Raw genomic sequence first — 22,683 nt, 5'->3', positions numbered from 1 at the left:
AGGGATTCAAATTAAACATAAAACTAGGAAACCTTTCTTAAATATTAAAGTTTCTTGAGTTTGTTCATCATGCAAACACCTTACACAGACTGCAAACACAACAGTCACTTGGTTTCTATCCTAAAACTAAGGTATTTTGTTCAATTTAACAATACCCCAGATTTCTATCTCTGTCTGACCTGTAATAATTGTCACGATTGCCCATTGCCCTCACCTGTGCGCGCTCGTTCGGCGCCAGCTGCTGCTCGTTGCCTGATTGGCTCCCCTGCTATTTAAACTCAGTACTCCATTCACTCCTTGTCAGTCCGTCAACGAACCTCTTGCATTTTGACTCTGTCCGGTATCCTGCTCGTTTATCCACTATCCGGTATCGATCCCGTCTGTCCCGTCCTGTCCGGTATCTTACTCCAGTATCTAGCATCTGGTATCAATCCCGTTTGTCCTGTCCTGTCCGGTATCTTACTCCAGTATCCGGTATTGATCCTGTCTGTCCTGTCCGGTATCTTGCTCGTGTAACCATTATCCGGTATAGATCCCGTCTGTCCCGTCCTGTCCGGTATTTTGCTGTTGTATCCAGTATCCGGTATCAATCCTGTCTGTCCCGTCCGGTCCAGTGTCTTGCTTGTGTATCTGGTATTGATTCCGTCTGTCCGGTATCCTGCTCATGTATTCAGTATCCGGTATCGGCCCCGTCTGTCCCGTCCTGTCTGGTATTTTGCTGTTGTATCCAGTATCCGGTATCAATCCTGTCTGTCCCGTCCTGTCCAGTATCTTGCTTGTGTATCTGGTATTGATTCCGTCTGTCCGGTATCCTGCTTGTGTATTCAGTATCCGGTGTAGGCCCCGTCTGTCCCGTCCTGTCCGGTATCTTGCTCGTGCATCCTTTATCAGGTATAGATCTCGTCTGTCCCGTCCTGTCCGCTATCTGCTCGTGTATCCTGTATCAGTTACCGATCCCGTCTGTCCCGATCTGCCCGTTTTTTGCTCGTGTATCCTGTATCTGGTATAGTTCCCGTCTGTCCTGTCGGGTTTCGGTCTCTTCTGCCCCTGAATTCCTATTTTCCTGCGCCTGACTTCTCTGTCTCACTACTTCTGCCCAGCGATCGCCGAATCGCTGGCATTTGTGTTCCCGCACATGACTGCCCCGTTTCCATAAAATTAAGCTTGTGTGACAACGTTACACGTCTGGGTCCACCGTCTGTTCGAGTTCTATCAATAAAAAAGAACACTTCGACTCAATTAGGGCTTTATTTTGAATTAGGCTGTGTCAGGCTACCTAAAACTACTGGCTGGACCAGTACAAATTCTATTACACATTTTTATGATGCAACATGAATGCATACTTTTTTACCATACTGCAGTCTTATGTATTGAATAAACCAATGGTCGGCAACCTTTTATATACCATGGACTGGTTAAATGTCCAATATTTTTCTCGCGGCCCGGCCTACCAATTACTTTAGTAATAATAAAAATAATCATAATAGAAATGACCTGAAATCACTAGGGATTGAGATTACATTGGAAAATGGGTTCGATTTAATCACCCATAGACCATTTTTAATCACGTTACCATGTTATTTTGCCAGTTTTATCCTGAAGGCGCCTGTAATTGAGAATCAAGCCTTTAACACAGCGAAGAGAGAGCCGTTGATGATATGGGAAAATGATTTCGATTACATCTCATCATCACACTATTTTTACCCAATTAACTTAGTTGTATCACTTTTTTTATGTTGAATGCGCATGCGATTGGTCAATTGTTGTACAACTTTGTTTTGGCTGAACTCATTACCATAACGCTCTGTTACGGTGAACCTATATGTTTTTGTTACCTTTAGGAAACTCATAGTTGCCATTTTAACTGACAGTCAGACTCTTAAACAGTAGTTATTTCAAAATGCAGTAATTCAACATTACCATCAAAATGGGACATTTTCTATGCTTTTGCCTCCAGCTTCAATTAGAGGTGAAAAAAACAACTACATTTTAATCAGCAAATACGTTTTGATTGTAAAGATACAACTTTATCTCAGAAGCCACGTACAAAAATTTTGTTTTCAAAATAAAGAAGTTACATAAGAAATCAAATTTTTGGTAAATGTTTTATACATGTGAATGAAATGCTATAAATGAATTTACATCACATATGTAAAATGACAGTAAGACACTCATCGCATCCTACTTGTATCGGGGTGATACAATATCCACCTTTTAAATTCAAATTTGGATCAAGCTCAATTATTACATTCCATATGTTTTCTTTTTCCCAAATCGGTTTTCTTAGGTGGTGCATAGGGACAAAAAGGTGGCTGCAGTCCCAGGCTGCGTGCTGCACAGTAGCCACTCATATTGGTTTTAAGTGTCAGGGGTCTAAATATGAGATGCTAATATGAGTCGTTACATCATCCTTCCTGGAATAGCAGTCAGTCTCAGAGTCTGGCTCTGAGTATAGTTGTACTGTGTGTGGTCACCTCCTAATATATATGCTCTTGGATGAATTACGCTGCAATAAAATAATGACGAGATGGGTCAACGTATCAGGAAGTTAAATATATTCATAGTAAGGCTTACAGTCTTATGATACGGTGGTATTCTAGCTCCAATGTACTCCGAATTGAACCTTTGACGCGTGTTGAAACGGCAACAACAGATTATTTTTCTTACTTTTGAACTCTAAAATAGCGTGTGCTTTAGGGAGTATTGGATAGTGTTGACCACCAGCTTCCTTTAGGAGTTGAGTCCTGGAGAATCTTTGGAGGTAAACCAACAATCTGGATCTGTTCTTAGCGATGATGGAATTCAACAGAGAATCAGTTTTTTGTCTTCTGTGGAGCACCTTGAACAAATCCCTAAAATTAAACTGACCACTGATGTATGAGCGTGCAAATGGTAGGGCGCAACTAACAAATATTTTAATAGTCAACTAGTCGCCGGCTATTGAAACGATTCGTCAAATATTTTTTTCTTATATTTAACATAAGGTTGATGTAATTATGAGGAAAATGATAAACAAACAGATAAAAATGGGTAAATCAAAACACATCTTTTATTGAACATACTGCAGATTCTTACACAAATTAAATAAAAATACTAAAACCTATGAGGTAATCTAAAACAAATTAGGCACTGTTCTCAGAGAGTTGAGACATACGTCCATAAATAATCCCCTGACCATTTTTTACAGTACTTGTGATCAAAACAGTATTGGCTTGAATGTTACTTGAATCTTACAAAGGCTAGCCAGAGTCCACTTGTCTGATGTGCCATGATACGCAAGGTCTGCTTTGCAAACTTTACAAATTGTCATTTTATTAGTCATATCCAGGCTAAAATGCTCCCAAACTCCTCTAATTCTGTAAGTTTATGTTACGGCTTGAGACAGAGACGCTATTGCGCATCTGCAAATCTCAGCAGAGATTAATTTTATGTAGAGATGTCTCACTGTTGGAAAAACGTGTCTGGCTGTGATAGTCGACAATAGATTTCATTTTCGACTATTTGTATTATTGATTTTTGTTGACAACGTCGCCTAATTGTTGCAGCCCTATTGAATGGATGGATTTGACACTTTAGCCCTACCGTATGATGTATAAAATGTTTTTCATTTAAAATTAGAATTCAAAAGACTACGGTACTCGTATTTTTATAGGGAAGAAAGAAGATATGAAAAGTTACTTCCCAGGGATCCCACTCGAATCCCACAACCACCACCTTAACTTCACAGAACCCAAAATATTTATACACACTCTTGTGGCATTGGCGGCAAGGAATGGTAATGTGCATATCAACCAGCGTCACAGTGTCTCGAAGAACGACGTGACCAGTTTAGGTGATCAAAGTGTCAGCACAGGAAAGTGAAAGAAAATCTCGGCAGGTGGAATTTGACAGGGCCGTGTAGAAGTCAAACGCTTCTGCATAGCTGCGCGCTGACGACATGCTACTGCTAGCATACGACTTTAACCCCCCGCTGCTTGTACCCTTCAGTCATTTTCTCAGAGGTGTCAAAAAGACTTACACTCTGTACTTATGTATAGATACTTGTACTTTAAAAACGTTTCGAGGAAAAGTAGATGTACACATTTAATGTAATTTTACCATGAGTAATAAAAAGGAACATTGTGAGGTACGGAAGTAAAAAGGGATTCCTTCTAGAACATTACATGCAATACTCTATTGCGAGGGTCGGGAATCTTTTTGACTCAAAGTCATGAGAGAAAAATATTTTCATTTTCACTTTTTATTTTTTTAAGGCCTTACCATGTAATCTAAGGCAACGTTTAACAAAACCATCAAACCCATTCAAATTAGGTAATAATAAAACCAAAGCCTGTGTCCCATATCAAGAAACATAAAACTTATGTGTCTCCCGCAGTTACATAAGATCGTCCATATTAGGGCTGCACAATTTTGGGGTAAAAAAATCTATTGCGGTTTTTCAGACCCCAATTGCAATTTTGATGTGATTTTCAAAGAAAAGTGCATGTTCTGTGCTAGTTTCCTTTTTTGTGAGAACTTTATTATAGTGACATGCAAACTTAAGAAGACGAGTATACGACTGTAACAAAGTAATTATAGATCTACAAAGGAAAACATAATTACAGTTGAAAAAATGGTCTTTATTGTCAATACACACAAGTATAATGAAATCAGAGGGCTTTTTCCTTTCAGAGTAAGAAAACAATTTAGAAAGCAGCTGGATACCTCCATGCTAACATTGAGTAACCGCGACTTCATTAGTCGCAATGATTAAAATATGAGTAACGAATGTAGCGGTTTCCCTCGAGTTGTAACTCGAGTGCAGGGGTGGCGAACACGTGGCTCTAGAGCCGCATGCGGCTCTTGGCCAATAAGAATGCGGCCCTTTACCTCATCATATTTTATATATACTATGGCTCTTTGCCTTGTTTCATGTTTAGTTTTTTTTTGTATGTGTTGAGGGTGGACACTTTCCTTGAAATCAACACAAGAACAATACTTGTTGTATTGTAAGGAGAGGAGTGTGTTATGGGAAATAACATGTTTTTAATTGTGTGTGTTTGTGTGTGTCTATCTGTCATGGCAGGTCAGTGCGTGGTGTGGCTCTTTGACTCTCACAGTTAAAAATTTCGGCTCTTTGTGTCAAACTTGTTCGCCACCCGTGCTCTAGGGCATCTGTTTAATGAGGAATGGATCTAACGTTGGTTTAATACAGCCTCCGCAAGAATGTCTTACCACAGTTGTTAGTCTAGTCGTAGTAGTAGGCCAGACCTGGAGCTTCGATATTGCTTTCTCGTCTAAAACTGCCTAAAGCTATTCCTTGACGCAACAACAATCCACAGAGCACTCGCTGGTGATCAGCTTTTTTGCGCTCTTCTGACTTTCCTCAGAGTCCGATCTAATTGCTGAATTTCTTTTTAATGTAACGAGCTGCTAAAAGCTAGCTGTCACGTCTCACAGTTGTTTGTTTTGTTAGCCAATTGTGCCGGGTGTTTGACTGACAGCATACACCAGCCTATCACAGTCGCGCACACACTGCTTCCAAACTTTGCCTTGCCTTTATTGGCCAGGTTCATTAAAACTTGCCTCTGATGGTCCGGCGCTGTTAAAACCTGAACTTTGCCAGTTGCAGTTGACCAAAAATGCAGTGTTATGCGATTACACAATAGCACTACATAACATTGCAATTTCAATTAGATTTCCGGTAATCGTGCAGGCCTGGTCCATATAACAAATACAATATGGTATTGCCCATAACCAGCCATACATCGTTACTGTTCTTTCCCCATTAAATTTTTATTTTAAATTGTCTACACACATAGACAGTGATGTATATATGCACAGGGTAGTGCCTTCCGCGACTGTATGGAATGTGATAAAATAATTTGTGGAGGTGGCAGGGTGACGTTCCAATGTCACAGACAAGCAGGCCCGCCATGTCTCTAAATAGCAGGGACGAATCGCTGCTTCACCCAAACAGGGAACTCCGTTTGCCAGTCCACTCCTCCATTCTCTCACTCTCCTTTTTTCTTTCTCTCTTGACTTTTGTCCATCCTGAATCTTTTACACATGTCGGGATAGACCCCCGACAGGACGGGGGCAATTTTAAGCTGACAAGTAGGGAACTTTGAGTTTCATACAGAAATACAAAGGATACCCGGAGGACATCTTCTTCTTACTAAAAGCCTTCAGTCTTTTTGGTTTTATGCGGGTAAGAGTCAAACTCTCTTACGAATTTTGTATCCAGCCAGCTTGGTAATCAGACTTGACTGACGCCAACAATACCCTGACTTCGACCTTATTTAATTCAGAAAACATTTCGGAACATAATAAATAAAAAGGGGATTACTAGATCTTTTTAACTGCTCAGTTAGCAAAAAAAATAAAAAGATTTTGCTACCCCACTCATTTTTTAGTTCAGCAAGTAAATACAGTTAATAACATGTATACAAACACAATATATAAATAAATAAATACAAATAATCCTATATAACTATTTATTTTGACACACCGTATTTTATTACTACTTTGAAAGTTTGTTGATGGCATGTCAAATAGATTAATGCAGGAAAAAATAAATGCATCTTTTAAATGACATGGCTTCAATCAATCAATATCATTGCTATAAAAAGATATAAGAGCACCAACCTTTTTGTTTCGGTTTTCAAAATGTAAAAAAAAAACTTAACAAAATACTGAAATAAAATGATGTTCACTTACATCTTTCGCACTGGAATCCCAATATATGCCTTCTCCCTATTTCTGACTCTTGTTACAAACCGTTAATGCTTGACAAAGCCAACATAGTGCTACTATCAAGAGTTGTTGGTGTGCGCTAGGTTTTTGTTCATTTCCCCAAATTAGAGGTTTGCAAACAAGAATCACTTAGAAATCAATCAAGTCAATGAGCATTTTATTAATACTTAAGATAACAACAATATGTTCTCTGTTAGCTTGCTTAAGAGTTGATGTTTTACATACTATCATATTTGTATTGATTTAGTAAACATTAAAAGTTTTCCCAAAAAACAGTAGATTTTGCAAAAGTTTGTCAAAAAAAATAATTCTGATACATCTAAAACAAAACAGTATTATACAGACATGAATAAGATTATTTGATATTGAGCAATACCACCCACCTATATCGCATTGAAGGACCTTTACTTAATTAGAGTAGACTTGAAAATTAGCTCAATTGTAGCAAAATTGTTTTTAGCTTGTTGTGTTGATTCCTGTTTGTGATTACGGTATTAAATGGATGACCTTTAATTTAATTTTAGTAGTTTACAAAATGGTGGTTAAATAACTTTTTTTTTTTTTTAATTCTCTGGTTTCTTTAGTGAAGTGTAGGTACCTTATCCGCTGTGCTTAATTCCTACCCATATTCCTTTTTATTTTTATTTTGTTTTAATTCCTTTTTAATTCCTTTTTTATTATGGGTTTGTATCTATTTTAAGTGACCTTTACTGTCATAAAATGTGTCTTTAAAATTAATTAATAATTATTAATATTGAGTTTGATTTTACGCATCCTTGAAACATTTTCGCTCTAAATTTTACCTTCCCTAAATCTGAAGAACCTGCTATTAACCAAAAGAGAATTCAATTTTACAAGAATATTGACATTTTGCCTCTAGTCTATTTTGCATTTTTGCTGAAGAGAAACCAATCCCAGCTAATCTAGGCTGTCCAAAAAGGGCTTCCAAACCTCCTCGATTCCTTTTCACTGCCCTAGACAACCTTAGAGGGCAAAGGGTCTTATCTAGTGACAGTAAATATAGCCGCACCCCTGCTAATCAAGTTGCTCTTATCTCCGTCCTGGACACTTAACGCTGGTACCTGGGGAATCTGGTCTATGCATGCGGAATGCTGCTGATATGCCTTCACTTTGAGTGGGCTTCAAATGACAAACTGTTATTGGAATAGTATGCTCACATAAATATAGCCTCACTCTTGTGGGAGCTATATTTCCCACAAAAAGAGATTCTTTGTCTATTGATTAAGTAGAGATTTAAAAATCTATATTTCAGAATGGATCTGAAAGTGCTCAAAACTTTGTTTATAACTCTTCTAAAAATTCAGTTTTCTTGCTTTTGCTCTCAAATTTATTGTAATAGCAGGGATTTTTTCATATTAAGTAAGAATCAAAAATACAACAGCAAAACAAGAACCTGATGACTAAAGTACAATAAATATGCCAAACAATTTCCGATTAGCTTGGAAACTGACCCAAATGCTGCAATATTGTGCCAGCTTAAAGCACTTTTCTTTGGCTTATTTTGGGGATTCAGTCAAGTTGTAGCCATGATCCCAAAGATGAACTGGATAATAATGATCACTATAACAGAGAAAATCATTCACGTTTTTATCTTGTTTAGTGTACTGTACCGTATTTTCCGCACTATGAAGTGCACCGGATAATAAAGCACAACCCCAAAAAATTGTCTTTTGTCAAATATCTTTCATATATATAAGGCGCACTGGTTCAGAGCTACCCTATTTATTCGTGTGTTAGCATGTTTTACAGTTACAGTTTAAATTTGTGCAATGATTGATCTGTTGAAAATGTCAGTGAACATTATCAAAAATCACTGTTTTCGAAGGAAATCAAAACCGGGCTGCTTGCAGTCAGAGCGTCACAACCTAACCACCAGATCTCTAATGATACAGATGACTTTGGAAATGGCATTAGATTTTACTTCATTATCAAAGAACTGTAATCATGGTGCCAGAAACATAAGAGTATGGGGAAAACAGAAAGTCGTCCTAAAATATATAAATAAAGACAAAAAAAAAGCATGGCAAGGAAAACAACTATTTGGTGTATCTGATGATGAATTTTTCGTTTCCTCCATTTTCTAATATTTGTTTCTGGCAACCAGACTAAAATAAGTGTGATGATGACATAAAATTGAATGCCTATGTGTATGTATCTGTGTTACTGGTGTTATGGTGGTTAAGTGTCAGTATTCTCACTGCTTCGGTCTAGGTTTAATTTCTGTTGCATACAATTATTTGCAATGTTTGACCTCAAATACTGGAGTATGCACTAAAACCGTATTACCGTATTTTGCGGTTTATACGGTGCACCAGTTTATAAAGCGTACTTTCAAATATCTGGACAATTTGGGGATTTTAAGTGCGCCCTAAAGTCTGGAAATATGGTACTGGGGGGGGTGGGGGGGGGGATTACTGTTTAGACCCAAATGCTGGAATCATGGGTCAGCATAAACTAATTTTCTTTGGCTTGTTTTGGGGATGCCACGAACTCAAAGATAAACTGGATTAAAAAAAAATCACTAAAACAAAATGTTTTAAATGTATATATTTATTTCAGTATAATTGTTATTCCATGTTGATGTTTTGAACCCCCGTTTCAAGGTCACTTTCAAGCACTGGTTTATAATTCACAACTGTTGTCCTTTGCATCCATATCCAGAGAGAAATTATTTTTATGAGAGCTTCTGGCTACTTATACTTATGTTTACCTTTTACCCTTTTTTGTTTGAAAACTGCAGCCCTGTGCTGTCTGATGCTGTGCCTATTAGTCATTTGAATTCTCCTGGGTATATTATTCTTACAACAATAGTGCATCAGCTTTTTACCCTACCTAGTACATTTGGCTGCAGGTGTTGATTCTGTCTTTTTGTGCATGCATATTTACTGTGTGACAAGAAATGATTTATTCGGTGAATATTAGGGGGATTAAGTTTAGAGGTATGGGTGGAATTTCCAGCTCTACTGCAACGTATATTCAAACAATATGCCCTTTGCTTTGTTCTTCCAATTGCTCACTCTGTTGCTGCCCGCAGCTGTGTATAGAAAAGACTTCTCAACTTGTCACATCTCCTTCCCGTGCCTTGACCTCAGACTGAGCGAGTCGCTGGGGTTATCATTGCATAATTGCATTAGCGCTCCTATTGCTTGTTAGTAGCGCTCATGACGAAATCTGCCAAACACACGGCCTCTTTGCAGCTCGCGCCGTATCTGTATGGGCCGGTCGGTGCAGGTTAGGGTATCGGCCTCCACGGGGGTGTGGAGGCTGCTAATAAAGTTGCGAGGTTGAACAAATATGGCAGACCTTCTAATAAAGATCTTAAAAAGCATTTTAAAAGCCGTGAAAGAGGTTTACATTGCTCATGTTGTATCACCTTTTGGTTTACAGCATATGTGTCAAACTAATTTTAGCTCAGGGGCTGCGCGGTAGAAATACCATTGTCACGGGGCTGGAGTAGTAAATTAGTGGCATAGAAAGTGTGCCGTAGCTAGACGCACTATTAAGTTATGGCTCCAGGACAAGGCCAGAGTGGGACCCTTTTTCAGCCCAGGAGTTTTACACCCAAAGCCGGCTCACTTAGCTATGGAGGATGATTTCAATGAACGGAACAGGAGCGAGCTCGTATGATGCATTTTTATTGGGAAGAAAATCAGGTATATGCTGATAAGTTTACAGAGAACACTTTACCATTTTAATTTAAAGGATACTTAGATACAGATTCTACTTAAGATTAAAAGAAAACACAATTTTCCAAAAAATCTTAATTGCAATTTTTCAGACCTGTATTACAAATTCGATGTGATTTTCGATTTTAAAAGAAAAGTGCATTTCTGTGCCTATTTTGTTTTGGGGAGAACTTTAAGATATTGACATGCAAACTTACCTCGAAATTATGTCCTTATAGGCTAAGAGTATATGACTGTGACCCACGTTCGGCAGTGGTGGCCTAAGATTTGTTAGCCTAGCTGTTAGATTTTCATTTTAACGCCGCTTTAATTAATTACCGGACCCGATTAAAATCCAAAGAAACACTCGTGGGTGAACATCTTTTCTTTGCGCTCTTCTGACTTTCCTCAGAGTCCAATTTAATCGATCCATTCATTTTCTATGTAAAGAGCTGTCATGTTTGTTTTGGTGGCCAGCTGCGCCCAGCTATCAAAGTCGTGCACACACGTCTTGCAAACGTTTCCTCGTCTTCATTGGCTGGTGCCATTAAACCTTGCTTCTGATTGGCAAGCACCGTTAAACCCCGAAATGTGAGAATTCTTATTGGCCAAACACCTCATCACTCAAATAACAAACCGGAACTGTAAAAACTTTAAAAAAGGATTTTGCAGTGCACTACGTCACGTTGCGATATCGATTGGATTCCGGCTAATCGTGCAGCCCTAGATGAATACATATTTACCCATGTTTAGTATTAGTGATATGAAATCAAAATTGCATTTGACTTCCCAACAGATTGTTATGCTTTACACTAAATTCTTATAACGCTTAGGTAGTAGCCTCGCGACACACATTTAAAGTCGGCTACTTAAAACATCAAAATCCTCCTATGCAAAGTACTGGTCTCTTTAATTCTGTTGATCGTGATGTCATTGTCTATAGACATGAAAATTTCAATTTTAATGTACATCAGCATGAAGGCCTCCAAAAGTTTTAGAGACAGTGAGCTTCTCAGCCTAGTTTTCACACATTTTAAAGCAGAGAAGCTCTACTCACATTCAACTTGAGTGCAGGAAAGGTTCAACAGGTATTCATGTGCCAGCCCGATGCCCGATGCATTTGTGAGGAGGATATATTGTGAGAGGACCTGCTTTTTTTCTTCTTTATCATTTATTCTTTTCCTTTTTCTTCTTATGTGTCTTTTTTCCTAAACTTATTACTCCTTTTTTGGCATTTTTCCTCTTCTTATATTTTACTGCTCTTTCTTTCCCTTCTCTCATTTTCCTTGAATTTCTTTTGATTTTCCTAGCCTTTTACCTATTTTTTTCTTCCATTATTATTGTTTCTTCTTTTGCGTTTTCCTTCTTTTTTTGTTTTCCTTTTTCATTGATGTCTTTTTTTCTTTTTTAGCTGTATGTGCACTCCACAACTACTTTTGTGCACAATATAACATAATATTTTGTAATATATGGATAATAGCAAAAAACCAATCTAAAGACGTTTTTGGGAGGCGAAAGAGCCAGCTGTTTTTAGTCAGCCGAGCCAAAAGAGACACTACGAGCTTATTTGAGTGAGAGAAGCTTCCAGGTATAGGTGATTCACCATTCACATTCACATGTAGAATACCGCGGGCAAACAGATCACAGGCAAAAAGTGCAAGATGGGTGAAATGAATGATAACAGTCCTTTTTAACAAGTTTCTTTTTCTTTTCCTGGCTTTTTCAGTTCCAGGTAAACCCTTTCTGCACTTAATCGTACCTGACTCCTATCATTCGCGCTGTTCTGTGTTAAGTCTACCGCTACTGAAAAGAACAGTAGTGGTGGGCCAAACCAACTTAAATTTTGCGAGTGGGGCAATTTCCTCAGATGGTAAAACTCACCTCATCGACTGCGCTGAATGTAGCCAAATAGTTGACTCGAGAATGAATGGACGAGCAGTGTTCTCGTTTGTCCGCGTCCCTGCGTCCTAGACGCATCATTTTTGCTGCGGACGCATCGTCTCGAATCACGTGTTTTGACACAAAATTGTCATTATTACCCGATTACATTTTTTTTAAACAAAGATTTACCGCACTCCAAACTTTTCGTCAGTCAGATCCGGCAGATGTTGTTTTGGTCTCGCGGTTCGAGTTTTCGTCTGCACGCCGATCGATCTCGAGTTGTGTGGTGAAAAGTCCGTCTCTTTTTAGAGAACCGGCTTTTTCGGCTCAACTCATTCAAGAGAGCCGGTTCTCAAACGGCTCACTTGCTTTGATGCATTATATTACGAATTATTATGTTGTATAAAGAAGTTAAAAAAAAGGAAGTGTGAGAGACACATTTTGATTATCAAAGGTTTGTGTTGAGCATTCATAGTTTTGCATAAACATTGGTGTTACAAGTTTTATCCCGACAAAAAACACTAAAAAGCTGCTGCACCTTTTAAATCCTCAACAAAGATTCCAATCAGACGATCATCAAAGGTTTAATTTTTTTTATTTAATGTTTTGATGTTTTATTTATGCTAAATGTAAGCACTGGCAACGCGTCTCTATTTACCTTGACAGTTTGACTGCTCTACAGCATATTCACTCATTGTCAGTGTAGACTCTAAATGCCAACTCGCGTTCGCATACTTGGCACTATGTTGTGGTTGAACATTTACTATGTGGAATCCTGAAAGGGGCCAGCAAAAGCAAAATCTTTTTGAAATGTTTGACAAGTGACACCATCAGTCTGAAGAAGCAAATTGGGTCAGGATTGTCCTTTCTGTTTCACTGTTTTGCAAGAGAATCGAAAAAATTAATTCTATATAACCATGAAGACACAGAGGTATTAGTTGCTCAAACATTTTAAATACTTGTGAAGAATTCTAATTAAACTACAACAGATTGCAGTTTGAACTGTATATTAACCTTGGGAACCTTGTTCATTTGGAAAATGTTTTGAAAAAAAGGACTAGGCCTGAAACAAAAACATTTACAAGAAACACAAACATCCATTCATGTGACACATTAATGTGACCCCCATTTACTATTAAAGGCATTGCCTTTACAAAAAGCCCTGATTTAGTTCAACAAGTTTTTTCATACTCCTTACCTGAATTACATAATAGTGTATGTTATTCCTTATTTCCATTCCAAGGGTCTTACAAATACTTCAATTCTACACCTTTCCTTTCAACACGACAACAGTTTAAGTTATGGTTGACTACAATGCAAAATACAGTTGTAGCACTATACACGCAATATGACCATCGACATGTTTGCAATTGTTACTTATAATAATGCATCCAAAAATATAAATTTTGGACTCTTTTTAATTGGGTTTTCAGAGTTACTTGCAAGTTGCCGAACAGCACGAATTTCCCGCGGTTTATTGCGTGACTGTAATTTGGGCTCTGGTCAACCACAAAGAAACCGGAACGCATAATGACACGCGAGTGTAATAACTTAAAGACTGTGAAACCAAAAATAAACAGTCCCTTGTGCTCAAAAATGGTTACGAAAAGCTTGATGAGGATTTCTTTCATTATGTGGGGTTTGATATCTCCACTTTTGACACGCATCCATTTCATAGCCGAAATAACATTCATATATGTTTAACCTTGTTAAGACTACTTGCCAAATTCAGATTTTTACCCTGCCTACAATTTGAAACTGGATGTATATTTGTGATCACAAAGCACATGAAATACAATTTTTGCAGGGTGAAATCTACATTCAAGATTTAAGAAGGAAATTGAATGTTTTTTTGCTGAAGTGTTTGAGGAGTATGTTATGAGTGACAAGATTGGATAGATCGAGAAATGAAATTGTGAGAGACAGAACTGGAGTAGTTGTGGAACTGAGCAAACGTGTTGGTAAGAGAGTACTCGGTTGGTTTGGACACATGGAGAGGATGGATGAAAAGCGAATGTTGAAGAGGATCTACAGAGCAGAAGTAAATGGAAGGAGACCAAGAGGAAGGCCACGATTGACGTGGATGGATGGTGTTATGAGTGCACTGCAGGAAAGAGGTGTAAATATAGTGGAAGCCAGCGCTCTTGTTGGTGATAGGAATGAGTGGAGAGGTGTTTTAAAAGGATAGTGGGATTGTGGACCCGTTCTTAAGGGGCCGGTCACACAGACATTTGCGGCTGAATCACGGCTATAATTTTGCGTTTTTTTTTTTGCCCGTGGTTGCCCGCGATGGAAAATGCGCAAAATTGGCCAACCCGCTGTTCATCGGTGGTATGCCCGCAAAACACGCCGGCGACTGTTCATTTCTGCGTCATTTTCTCGTGTGGACCACGGGTATAAAAGCTCCCGAGCCGGTGTTGTGCCCAAATCCGACTCCTACGCAACACATCCACACCCCCCACCCCCCACCCCCCCACCCCCCTCGCGTGAACGCGCATTCTGCTGCGATCGCTTTTGTGGGAAGCGTGCATTGACGTTGGTGACTTTTTCATCCGCGTTAACAAACGCATTTTATAGAATACGATCGCACTTTATTGTTTAAATAAACGCGTTATATAGACTAGGATCTCCTAATTGTTATAATTAGCTCGCTTTATTGTTTTAATAAGCGTTTTATATAGAATACGATCGCTTTTGTTGGAAGCGCAGCAGAATGCGCGTTCACGCGAGGGGGGGGGGGGGGATTTACCGTTCGATTACGTTCACAACAAAAACAAAGACGGAATGGTTTAAGTTGTATTACATTCCCAACAAATGCAAGACGAAGTGGTTTTGGTTATATGTTCGCCATTACATTCCCTAAAAGTGAGATAAAACGAGGTAAAAGTGGGGATGCGAATCTCGACAGGGATGCATTTCTCGGATAACACCGGGCTGTAGAAATCATAACCGCTCAAGACACAGTCCAGTGAAGATCAAGATTTCAAGCTATGGCATCATTTTTATTTTATTATCTTGAAAAGAAATGTCAAGAAATAAAAATGGATTAAGATGAGGTCACTACGCTGACGGGGATCCATGTTCACCCCCTTGACGTCTCGAGCACAACTGACGTGTGCTCGGCAAATCGCGCTGTATATACGCGGAGAAAGGCGTTTGACTGTCACACGCGTAACACGCTAATTTCACGTAATAACACCGCGATACAGGCGCAGAACATGCTATTACCATGCTCCACCCACAATTACCCGCTGAAATTTCCCGTCCTACCCATGTGTAACCACGCCCTGGCCGCGGCCAGAGCACGTCGTTCCGCGTCATTTCCGCGTCATTACCTCGTGTTGACCACGTGTGCGGCACGCGGTTTAACACGTGCTCAAACTTTTGAGCAGCTCAAAAGTTTTGCGCGCAGCCAACCACGTGTGAATTTCCGACCGCGAGTAAAGCACTGCTGTATCTCGTCTATATGGCGGTCTCAAAACGTCCAACAGCGCCCAACAGCATCTGCTTCACGTGGTTCATCCTTGATACGCTCGTGAAAGGCTGTGTACCCGCGCTCTGAAGAATTGAGCAGCGCAAAACTTTTTCGCACTGCCACCCGCGCGCAAATTTCCGACCTCGTGTTAAGCACTGCTGTATCTCGTCTGAATGGCGATCCCAATGCGTCCAATAGCGTCCGCCTCAAAGGCAGAAATTTCTGGCCGTGATTCAGCCGCAAATGTCTGCGTGACCGGCCCCTAAGGATGGGCTGGGCACCCGTATGATGCGGCAGGGGTAAACCAGTGAAAGCTGTCGGGCCCTGCTGTTGAACAAAAGAGTGCGTTGTGTCACCCTGACCCTAGTCACATGGCCGCTTTCTGGTGTCCCATTTCATCTGGAGGGACGAAAGCATGAACAACTTAGGTGCAGAGGTGCCTAACTTGTTTGGGTGTTTGGGCAATTGGGTTGGCCATGGTCCAAAATTTTTGTGTGTGTTTTTTTGCTTTTTTTTCCCCCCTTTTATTTTCTTTCTTTGTGTTTGTCTTGCTGTCGGTCACCCCTCTTGAGGGATATGACCAAGGTAGATAGATAGAAATCTACATATATTGAGGATAGTTTAATAACCAATATGGACAGCATGTGTCTTAGTATAGACCGCTCCAAAACATTCACTGCACGACTAAAACCACCAAGAGTGCTCTCTTTATTCAATCTGTTGTACCTGTACATTTTCCGACAGACAAATGCCGAGATTGCTTTGTTGCATGGCCAGTTTCCTAAATGCGCAAGGGGAAATACAACAACCGACTTACGACCTGCGTGACTTGCGTCCACTCATACTCACAACCAGGACCAGAAGATGTTTTTTATTAATTCAGTGCCTGGCATCATAGTAATTTGCAACACATCGACAATTTTGGCAGCCATTCCGCATCTTAGCATTTTACTCTGACAGAGCAACTAATCTACTACAACAATTATTGACTAGATACCCTCTCGAGGTGTATGATTTTGGACACCCTCGTATAGCATTGTATGTTTTTTTTTGTTACTGTTGTTTTTACTTTTTGTTCAGTCTGTTTTAGTACAAAGGTTTGTGTTACCAGATTATTTTTTAAGAAACAAAGCACATTTATCAAAACAATTTGTTTAGGAAGGGCCAAACAGGCCCAAATTATCAGTGTATTATCATCATATTGGTTTATGTATTCATGTAAAGGGCAGGTGAGAGTGAACAAGTAAGATAAGCCCTTTGGCCTCAAGGGTCCTGACCTCGTTGTGATCCATGGTATGGAAACGTACTCTAAGGATGTTAACAGATTAAACTCTAATGCATTTAAGACCCTGCCTTAAGGAACTTATGCCTGCTAACTTTCCTATGTACCATGCTGAAATACTTAAATTTAACATCACTGGGGGTTTTGTAAAGTATTCTGTTCTCCAGAGATGTGACATATATTTCCCCGAAAGACGTGGCTGGTCTGTGAACTTACCGCAGGAAGAAAAACGTTTCCAAATATGGAAGGGTGCTGTAATTCTTTTAAGTACGTCACTGCATCACAGCTATTTCAGTGGATGCATGTTTGTGGTCAAAACAACGATAGGCCAGGGGTTCAAAATAAGTCTGGCATATTTTAAGATTATGTTCACATGTTAAACTATGGTCAAGCTGTGAATGGCTTAGTTTGATTTTTACATCTGATCAAGTGTCAAGGATTCCACTTTCATGCTCCTCTCGCATGCATTAAAAAGTAGCTCTGTCCATCAGTACACTGAATGCTATTTCAATTTGAAGGCAATGTGGCAAAATCTGATGGGCAAGTCCAGAAATATATGAAATTGCACAAAAAAGTAGAAATCAATTCAAGTGACTCACTAATTACGATTTTTTACTATTGTTGTTTTTCAAGAATTTTAGTGAAAAGGCAAAATCTATTTTTATTAAATTTCGGGGGCTGGTCATTTTGTAAGTTAGTCTTGGGCAAGGATGAGAATGGAAGGGATATTTCCGAGCTAACCTAACAACCAATTACCTGTTGTCTGAGGATGAGCCGTTATTGGTTGTTAAATTGTATACTAATCACCAACCATCTATTTCATGTGGTTAAGTGTTATTTGCTCTGTTGGCTGGAAATCAAACCTGCAAGTCCTTCAAATAATCTTTTAGCAGGAACACCTTGCAAATAGAAAATTATGGGAGCTTCACAAGGTGTGTTTGAGCTGTTTAGAGGGTTTCCTGGTTCCAGTTGGACCAGCCATAACATTCACACCACAGACACAGCTGCGTGACGCCGCAGATCTGTCCCCAAGAAACACGATCTTGCGATCCTGTTTATAAGCTGACCATCATTTGGATGCCGACAGCTCGTGACGCCACACACATGATTTATCCAGTCCGTGTGTGTGTGGTGCTTGCTGATAGATTTATGAAGGACGCCGTGTGAAGTGTAAGATTGGGTCTCCAGAGGCTGAAAGTATCTCACAACACAACTCTTGATATAGACCCAGCCTCCCATAAAACTCTTTCCAGACATTAAATATTGATATTATTTACACCTCTTATTGCATTTGTATGTCTTTTCTATTTAAAAAAACTGACACCTCTTACAGAAATAACTACAACGAGAGCCACCTAGGATTAACAGTCCTTGTCTTGGGGACACCCAAAATGGAATGTTTACAAAACAAAATAAATTTACATAAAAAGTGAGTTTTGCCTAGGTACAGGGGTAGTGGATTTAAGCAAAAGTTGCAAATTAGTGACGTGTGGGTTTTTGTTGTGTTTGTTGTTGGTTCATCAGAAAATGGAATTGATGTGTGTACATTTGAGAGGGAACTTATCGTTAAAGCAGCATTACATTAAGTGCTGCTATTTGTGTTAGAATCTGGAATGTAGTTTAATGTAGTTTCACAAAAGGGAAAGTCATTTGTGAATTATTTAGTTGGTAGGTAATTGCTTTGTTGCAGCCTGTAGCCTCCATGCTTTTCTAATATGGAGGTTATCTCAGCTGTTCATACTCTTATAAGTTGATTTTGGAATGTTTGTCTTGTAAATATGTTAACAAGCTTTACAGCGCACATGCTATTTCTTCAGTCAGTAGCTTAAGGCATTCAGCTCCAGGTATTCAGGTTGAAATATGGCCCCTTGCCCTTTTCCCAAATTGGAGCCTGTTATATGTCGACCTGTCAGTATTTCAATGTGGAATTAGGTCAACAGCTCTGTTACTTTTTGTTAGGATCTGTAAAAACAAAATGTACAAAGAAACAAAATCTAAAGATCTGATATCTAATGGCGACCAACTTAAGACAACATTGATGGAAAACATGATAAAATGACTCACTCTCCCTGAGTTAACTTTACTTTATTTCCATCATTAGATTTAAAATATTCCTAAATGTTAACACGTTCCTGGCTCACAATCTTTATGAAGGTGATCTGTTGTTGGTTGTTAAATAAGCTTATCATTTTCAGTTAATATTAAAATAGGATTGTTTATATTGGTCGAGCCTCACAAAACACAATATTCTAAAGAAAATATATGGCTTGCCTTGCCTTGTTTCTTCCCCGAGACCATTGCATACCCTAAACAAGGGCAAAAGACTGTGAAGGATAAACACTGGAGAGAAATATTGGAGAACTATTTATAAACAATTGAATTAGCGCTTGTGCGGCACAGTTCATGTCATGGGAACCTGTCGTGGGTTCAAATCCAGCTCCAGACTTCCTGTGCGGAGTTTGTATGTTCTCCCCGTGCTTGCGTGGGTTTCCTCCGGGCACTCCGGTTTCCTCCCACGTTCCAAAAACATGCATTTCAGGTGAATTGGCCGGTCCAAATTGTCCCTAGGTGTGAATGAGCGAATGAGTTGTCTGTCCCTGTGTGCCCTGCGATTGGCTGGCAACCTGTTCAGGGGGTCCCCTGCCCACTGCCCGGAGATGGCTGGGATGGGCTCCAGCCCCCCCGCGACCCTAATGAGGATAAGCGGCTGATGAGATGAGAGAGAGATGAATAATTCTGAAAAATCTTCCTGCTCAAAAGTTTAAGGAAATTTTGTTGAGTCAATACCACGCTACTACAACACTTTTTCACAATGGATACTCCATTTCTACAAAAACCTGTTTTTTGCAAAAGATGCACTGATATAAATTAGCGAACACTTTCAGGTGCCCCCGCTTAATGGTGCTAATCTGGCACATCATGCTAATTTCCTTGATCATCTGCTAGCCTCTATTTAACTAACTGCCAGTTTCACTGACTTTGCAAGATGGTGGGTCGTTCCAAAGTGTTTGAAAGCCTCTGGCAGCAGGTTGTCCAGATGAAAACGAAAGAGATGCCTCTATCAGCCATAGCAAGACAAGTTGATTATTCCAAATGTGTGTTCGAGAATATTTCATCTTTGCAAAACTATAAACTCATCTAAGTAGCCCAAGAAGGCTGGTCGTTCACACAAGACAAACCCAAGAACGGACAGGTCCCTGCGGAGGATGTCAAACGGTAATCATTTTCACACTGCAGCTGGAATTGATCGCCATTTCAGTGCTGTACATTATAAAGACTTGCTCTCCATACAGTGTCTCGCCGCCTAAGAGCATTTGGACTGAAGGCCCACACTGCATTGACCAAATCTCTCACTAGCCAAACAAATCAAAAAGCTAGACTGAGCTTTGCTAAGGACCAAGTTGTGTGGACAGAGCTCACTTCAGTGATGAAAGCAAATTTGATTTCTTTGGGTCTGATGGAAAACATTACATCGAGCAACATATTGGGGAAAGACTAAACGCCAAAGTGTGTGTAAAACAAATCAGTGAAAGGTTGAGAAAGAAGTGTAATGGTTCGGGGCATGTTTTCCTCAGCAGGATCCTCTTGCACAGCTACATGGCGCAGTAAATGCAAATATGTATCAGAACCTTCTTCAACAGCACATGGTTCATTACTTGCGTTCATCGCCCAATCAGCTTGCAGTCTTCATGCAGTACAATGCTTCATGTTACACAGCAAAACTGGCAAATAATTTTCTTGAAAGTGAACACATTGAATTAATGGTATGGATTGCCAGAGTCCTGCTCTCAACCCAATAGAGTACCACTGAAAAATCCTTGTTCTCTCTAGTTTTGATCTTGATTGTATCTAACGGGTATTCATATGATATTTATAGACTTAGCTTGGAATGTTAATGCTCAATGTTATTGCAATTTTTTTCATTGCACTTTTGCTACAATGCACTACTTTTCTTTGCATTATTGCTCCAGTACTTTTATAACTTTTGGTTCAGTCACCAAGGACTACCTTGTAAATATTTTTGCCTATTTATCCTGGCATTCTTTTTGTCTTGATTTTATTTTTTAAGACTTCTCCCCGTGCTTGCGTGGGTTTCCTCCAGGCACTCCGGTTTCCTCCCACATTCCAAAAACATGCATTTCAGGTGAATTGGACGGTCTAAATTGTCCCTAGGTGTGAATGAGCGAGTGAGTTGTCTGTCCCTGTGTGCCCTGCGATTGGCTGGCAACCAGTTCAGGGTGTCCCCTGCCCACTGCCTGATGATTGCTGGGATGGACTCCAGCACCCCCGCGACCCTACTGAGGATAAGCGGTGTAGCTGATGAGATGAGATGAGATTACATGTTTAACCAAGAGTTCTTATTCTGCTTTAGCATCATTTGCTTTTATTTCTGTGATCTTCTCATACACAGCTTAGAATCCATTTGCAAACCAGTAAAGGTTGTGTATGCATTTTCTTACTGTTTTTGCAGGCAGGTGTGTAGTCCAGTTTTGAATCTCTCAGAAGTGATCTTCAATATGAATACAGGTATGCATGAAATATCATCTAATACGTTGATTTGAACCAGATTGATTTTTACTTGTCCTCTTTTCGATTGAGTTAGTATGCCAGTGTAATTTGCTTGGCTTTGGTCCATAATGACTTAAATGACAGCTAACTAAGATTCTGTTCTATGCTTCTGCATGATGCATTCCTCCATGAATACTTTTACAAAGCTACACTTGGCAGTTTACCCGAGCAGACATCTACACTACTAAGCCAGCTGTAACTCTTCAACTTTGAAATTTACACATGCACTTGCTGTCTGCCAGGGTCCAGATTGTTTACACCAACAACAGCCTGATAGAGACACCTTGACAGAATGTTGCATGTCCGTTTTATCCATCCAATGAATGAAAGTTTGTATGTATTTGATAGTTTGCTGATAACATGATTTATTGTTTGCTAAATTGCATGTGTTTTTTTTGTTATGTGTGTGATTTAGTATGTGTTTGCATTGCATGTGCCCCTATCTCAGATAGCGGTGGATGTGCACGCAAAAGTGTTGCCGTGTCACTCACTCTTTCACCCATGAAGAGATTCCAGAGCTCACCCAATCTGGCCTCAGGTACTACTTTGCACAACCCAAATTAATGGCGCCTTTTTAAATGAAGAATGCAAACACACAGACAAAAGAAAGCCAACAGTCATTAAACAGTTAATAGAATAACAAACATCTTTCATTCTGAAACTACTGACCTGATATACTCTGTTAATGCACCTACTAGCTTTAGCATCACCTGCTTTAATTTTCCAGAAAGGCTACTTTTAGGGTAGGCAATATATTTACAGTTGGCACATTAAACTAAATTTTTGATTGTTTCATATAAATCATTTTCTCACAGCTTTATAGTACACCAGTATTTAGGGCCCATGCACTTGCAATAAACTTTAGAAAAAAAGCTGCTGTTGAAACAAAAGCTGTTTTCAGTACCCTTTGTTCAGGGTCACTTAAGCTTTCTTGGATTTGTTGTGGTGCAATGTTGGAATCCGGACTTTTTGTTCTCAATGCATTGAAACTTCTAAAATATTACAAATCGTTTAATTGGTTCCAGCAAACATTACATTTTCCCCTCCGAAATGAC

At 39.5% G+C, this 22,683-nt stretch overlaps 1 protein-coding gene across 13 annotated transcripts in view; it reads left to right on the top strand.

Moving 5' to 3' along the window:
• sorbs2a (sorbin and SH3 domain containing 2a) overlaps nt 1-22,683 on the top strand; it is a 66,718-nt gene that overhangs the window by 5,797 nt on the left and 38,238 nt on the right. For 12 of the 13 annotated variants that reach the window (XM_088342070.1, XM_088342071.1, XM_088342069.1 and 9 more), the window contains exons 3-4: nt 21,531-21,586; nt 22,077-22,166. In XM_088342070.1, coding sequence (XP_088198196.1) covers nt 21,577-21,586; nt 22,077-22,166 — 100 coding nt within the window. In that variant the 5' untranslated portion in view covers nt 21,531-21,576. The remainder of the gene's footprint in view (nt 1-21,530; nt 21,587-22,076; nt 22,167-22,683) is intronic. The other variant, XM_088342075.1, reaches the window with a different exon arrangement.

The sequence above is a fragment of the Urocampus carinirostris genome, chromosome 8 (assembly GCF_059441175.1).
Source record: "Urocampus carinirostris isolate Australia breed hairy pipefish chromosome 8, RoL_Ucar_1.0, whole genome shotgun sequence".
NCBI lineage: Eukaryota > Metazoa > Chordata > Actinopteri > Syngnathiformes > Syngnathidae > Urocampus > Urocampus carinirostris.
This window is presented reverse-complemented; position numbering and strand designations above follow the sequence as displayed.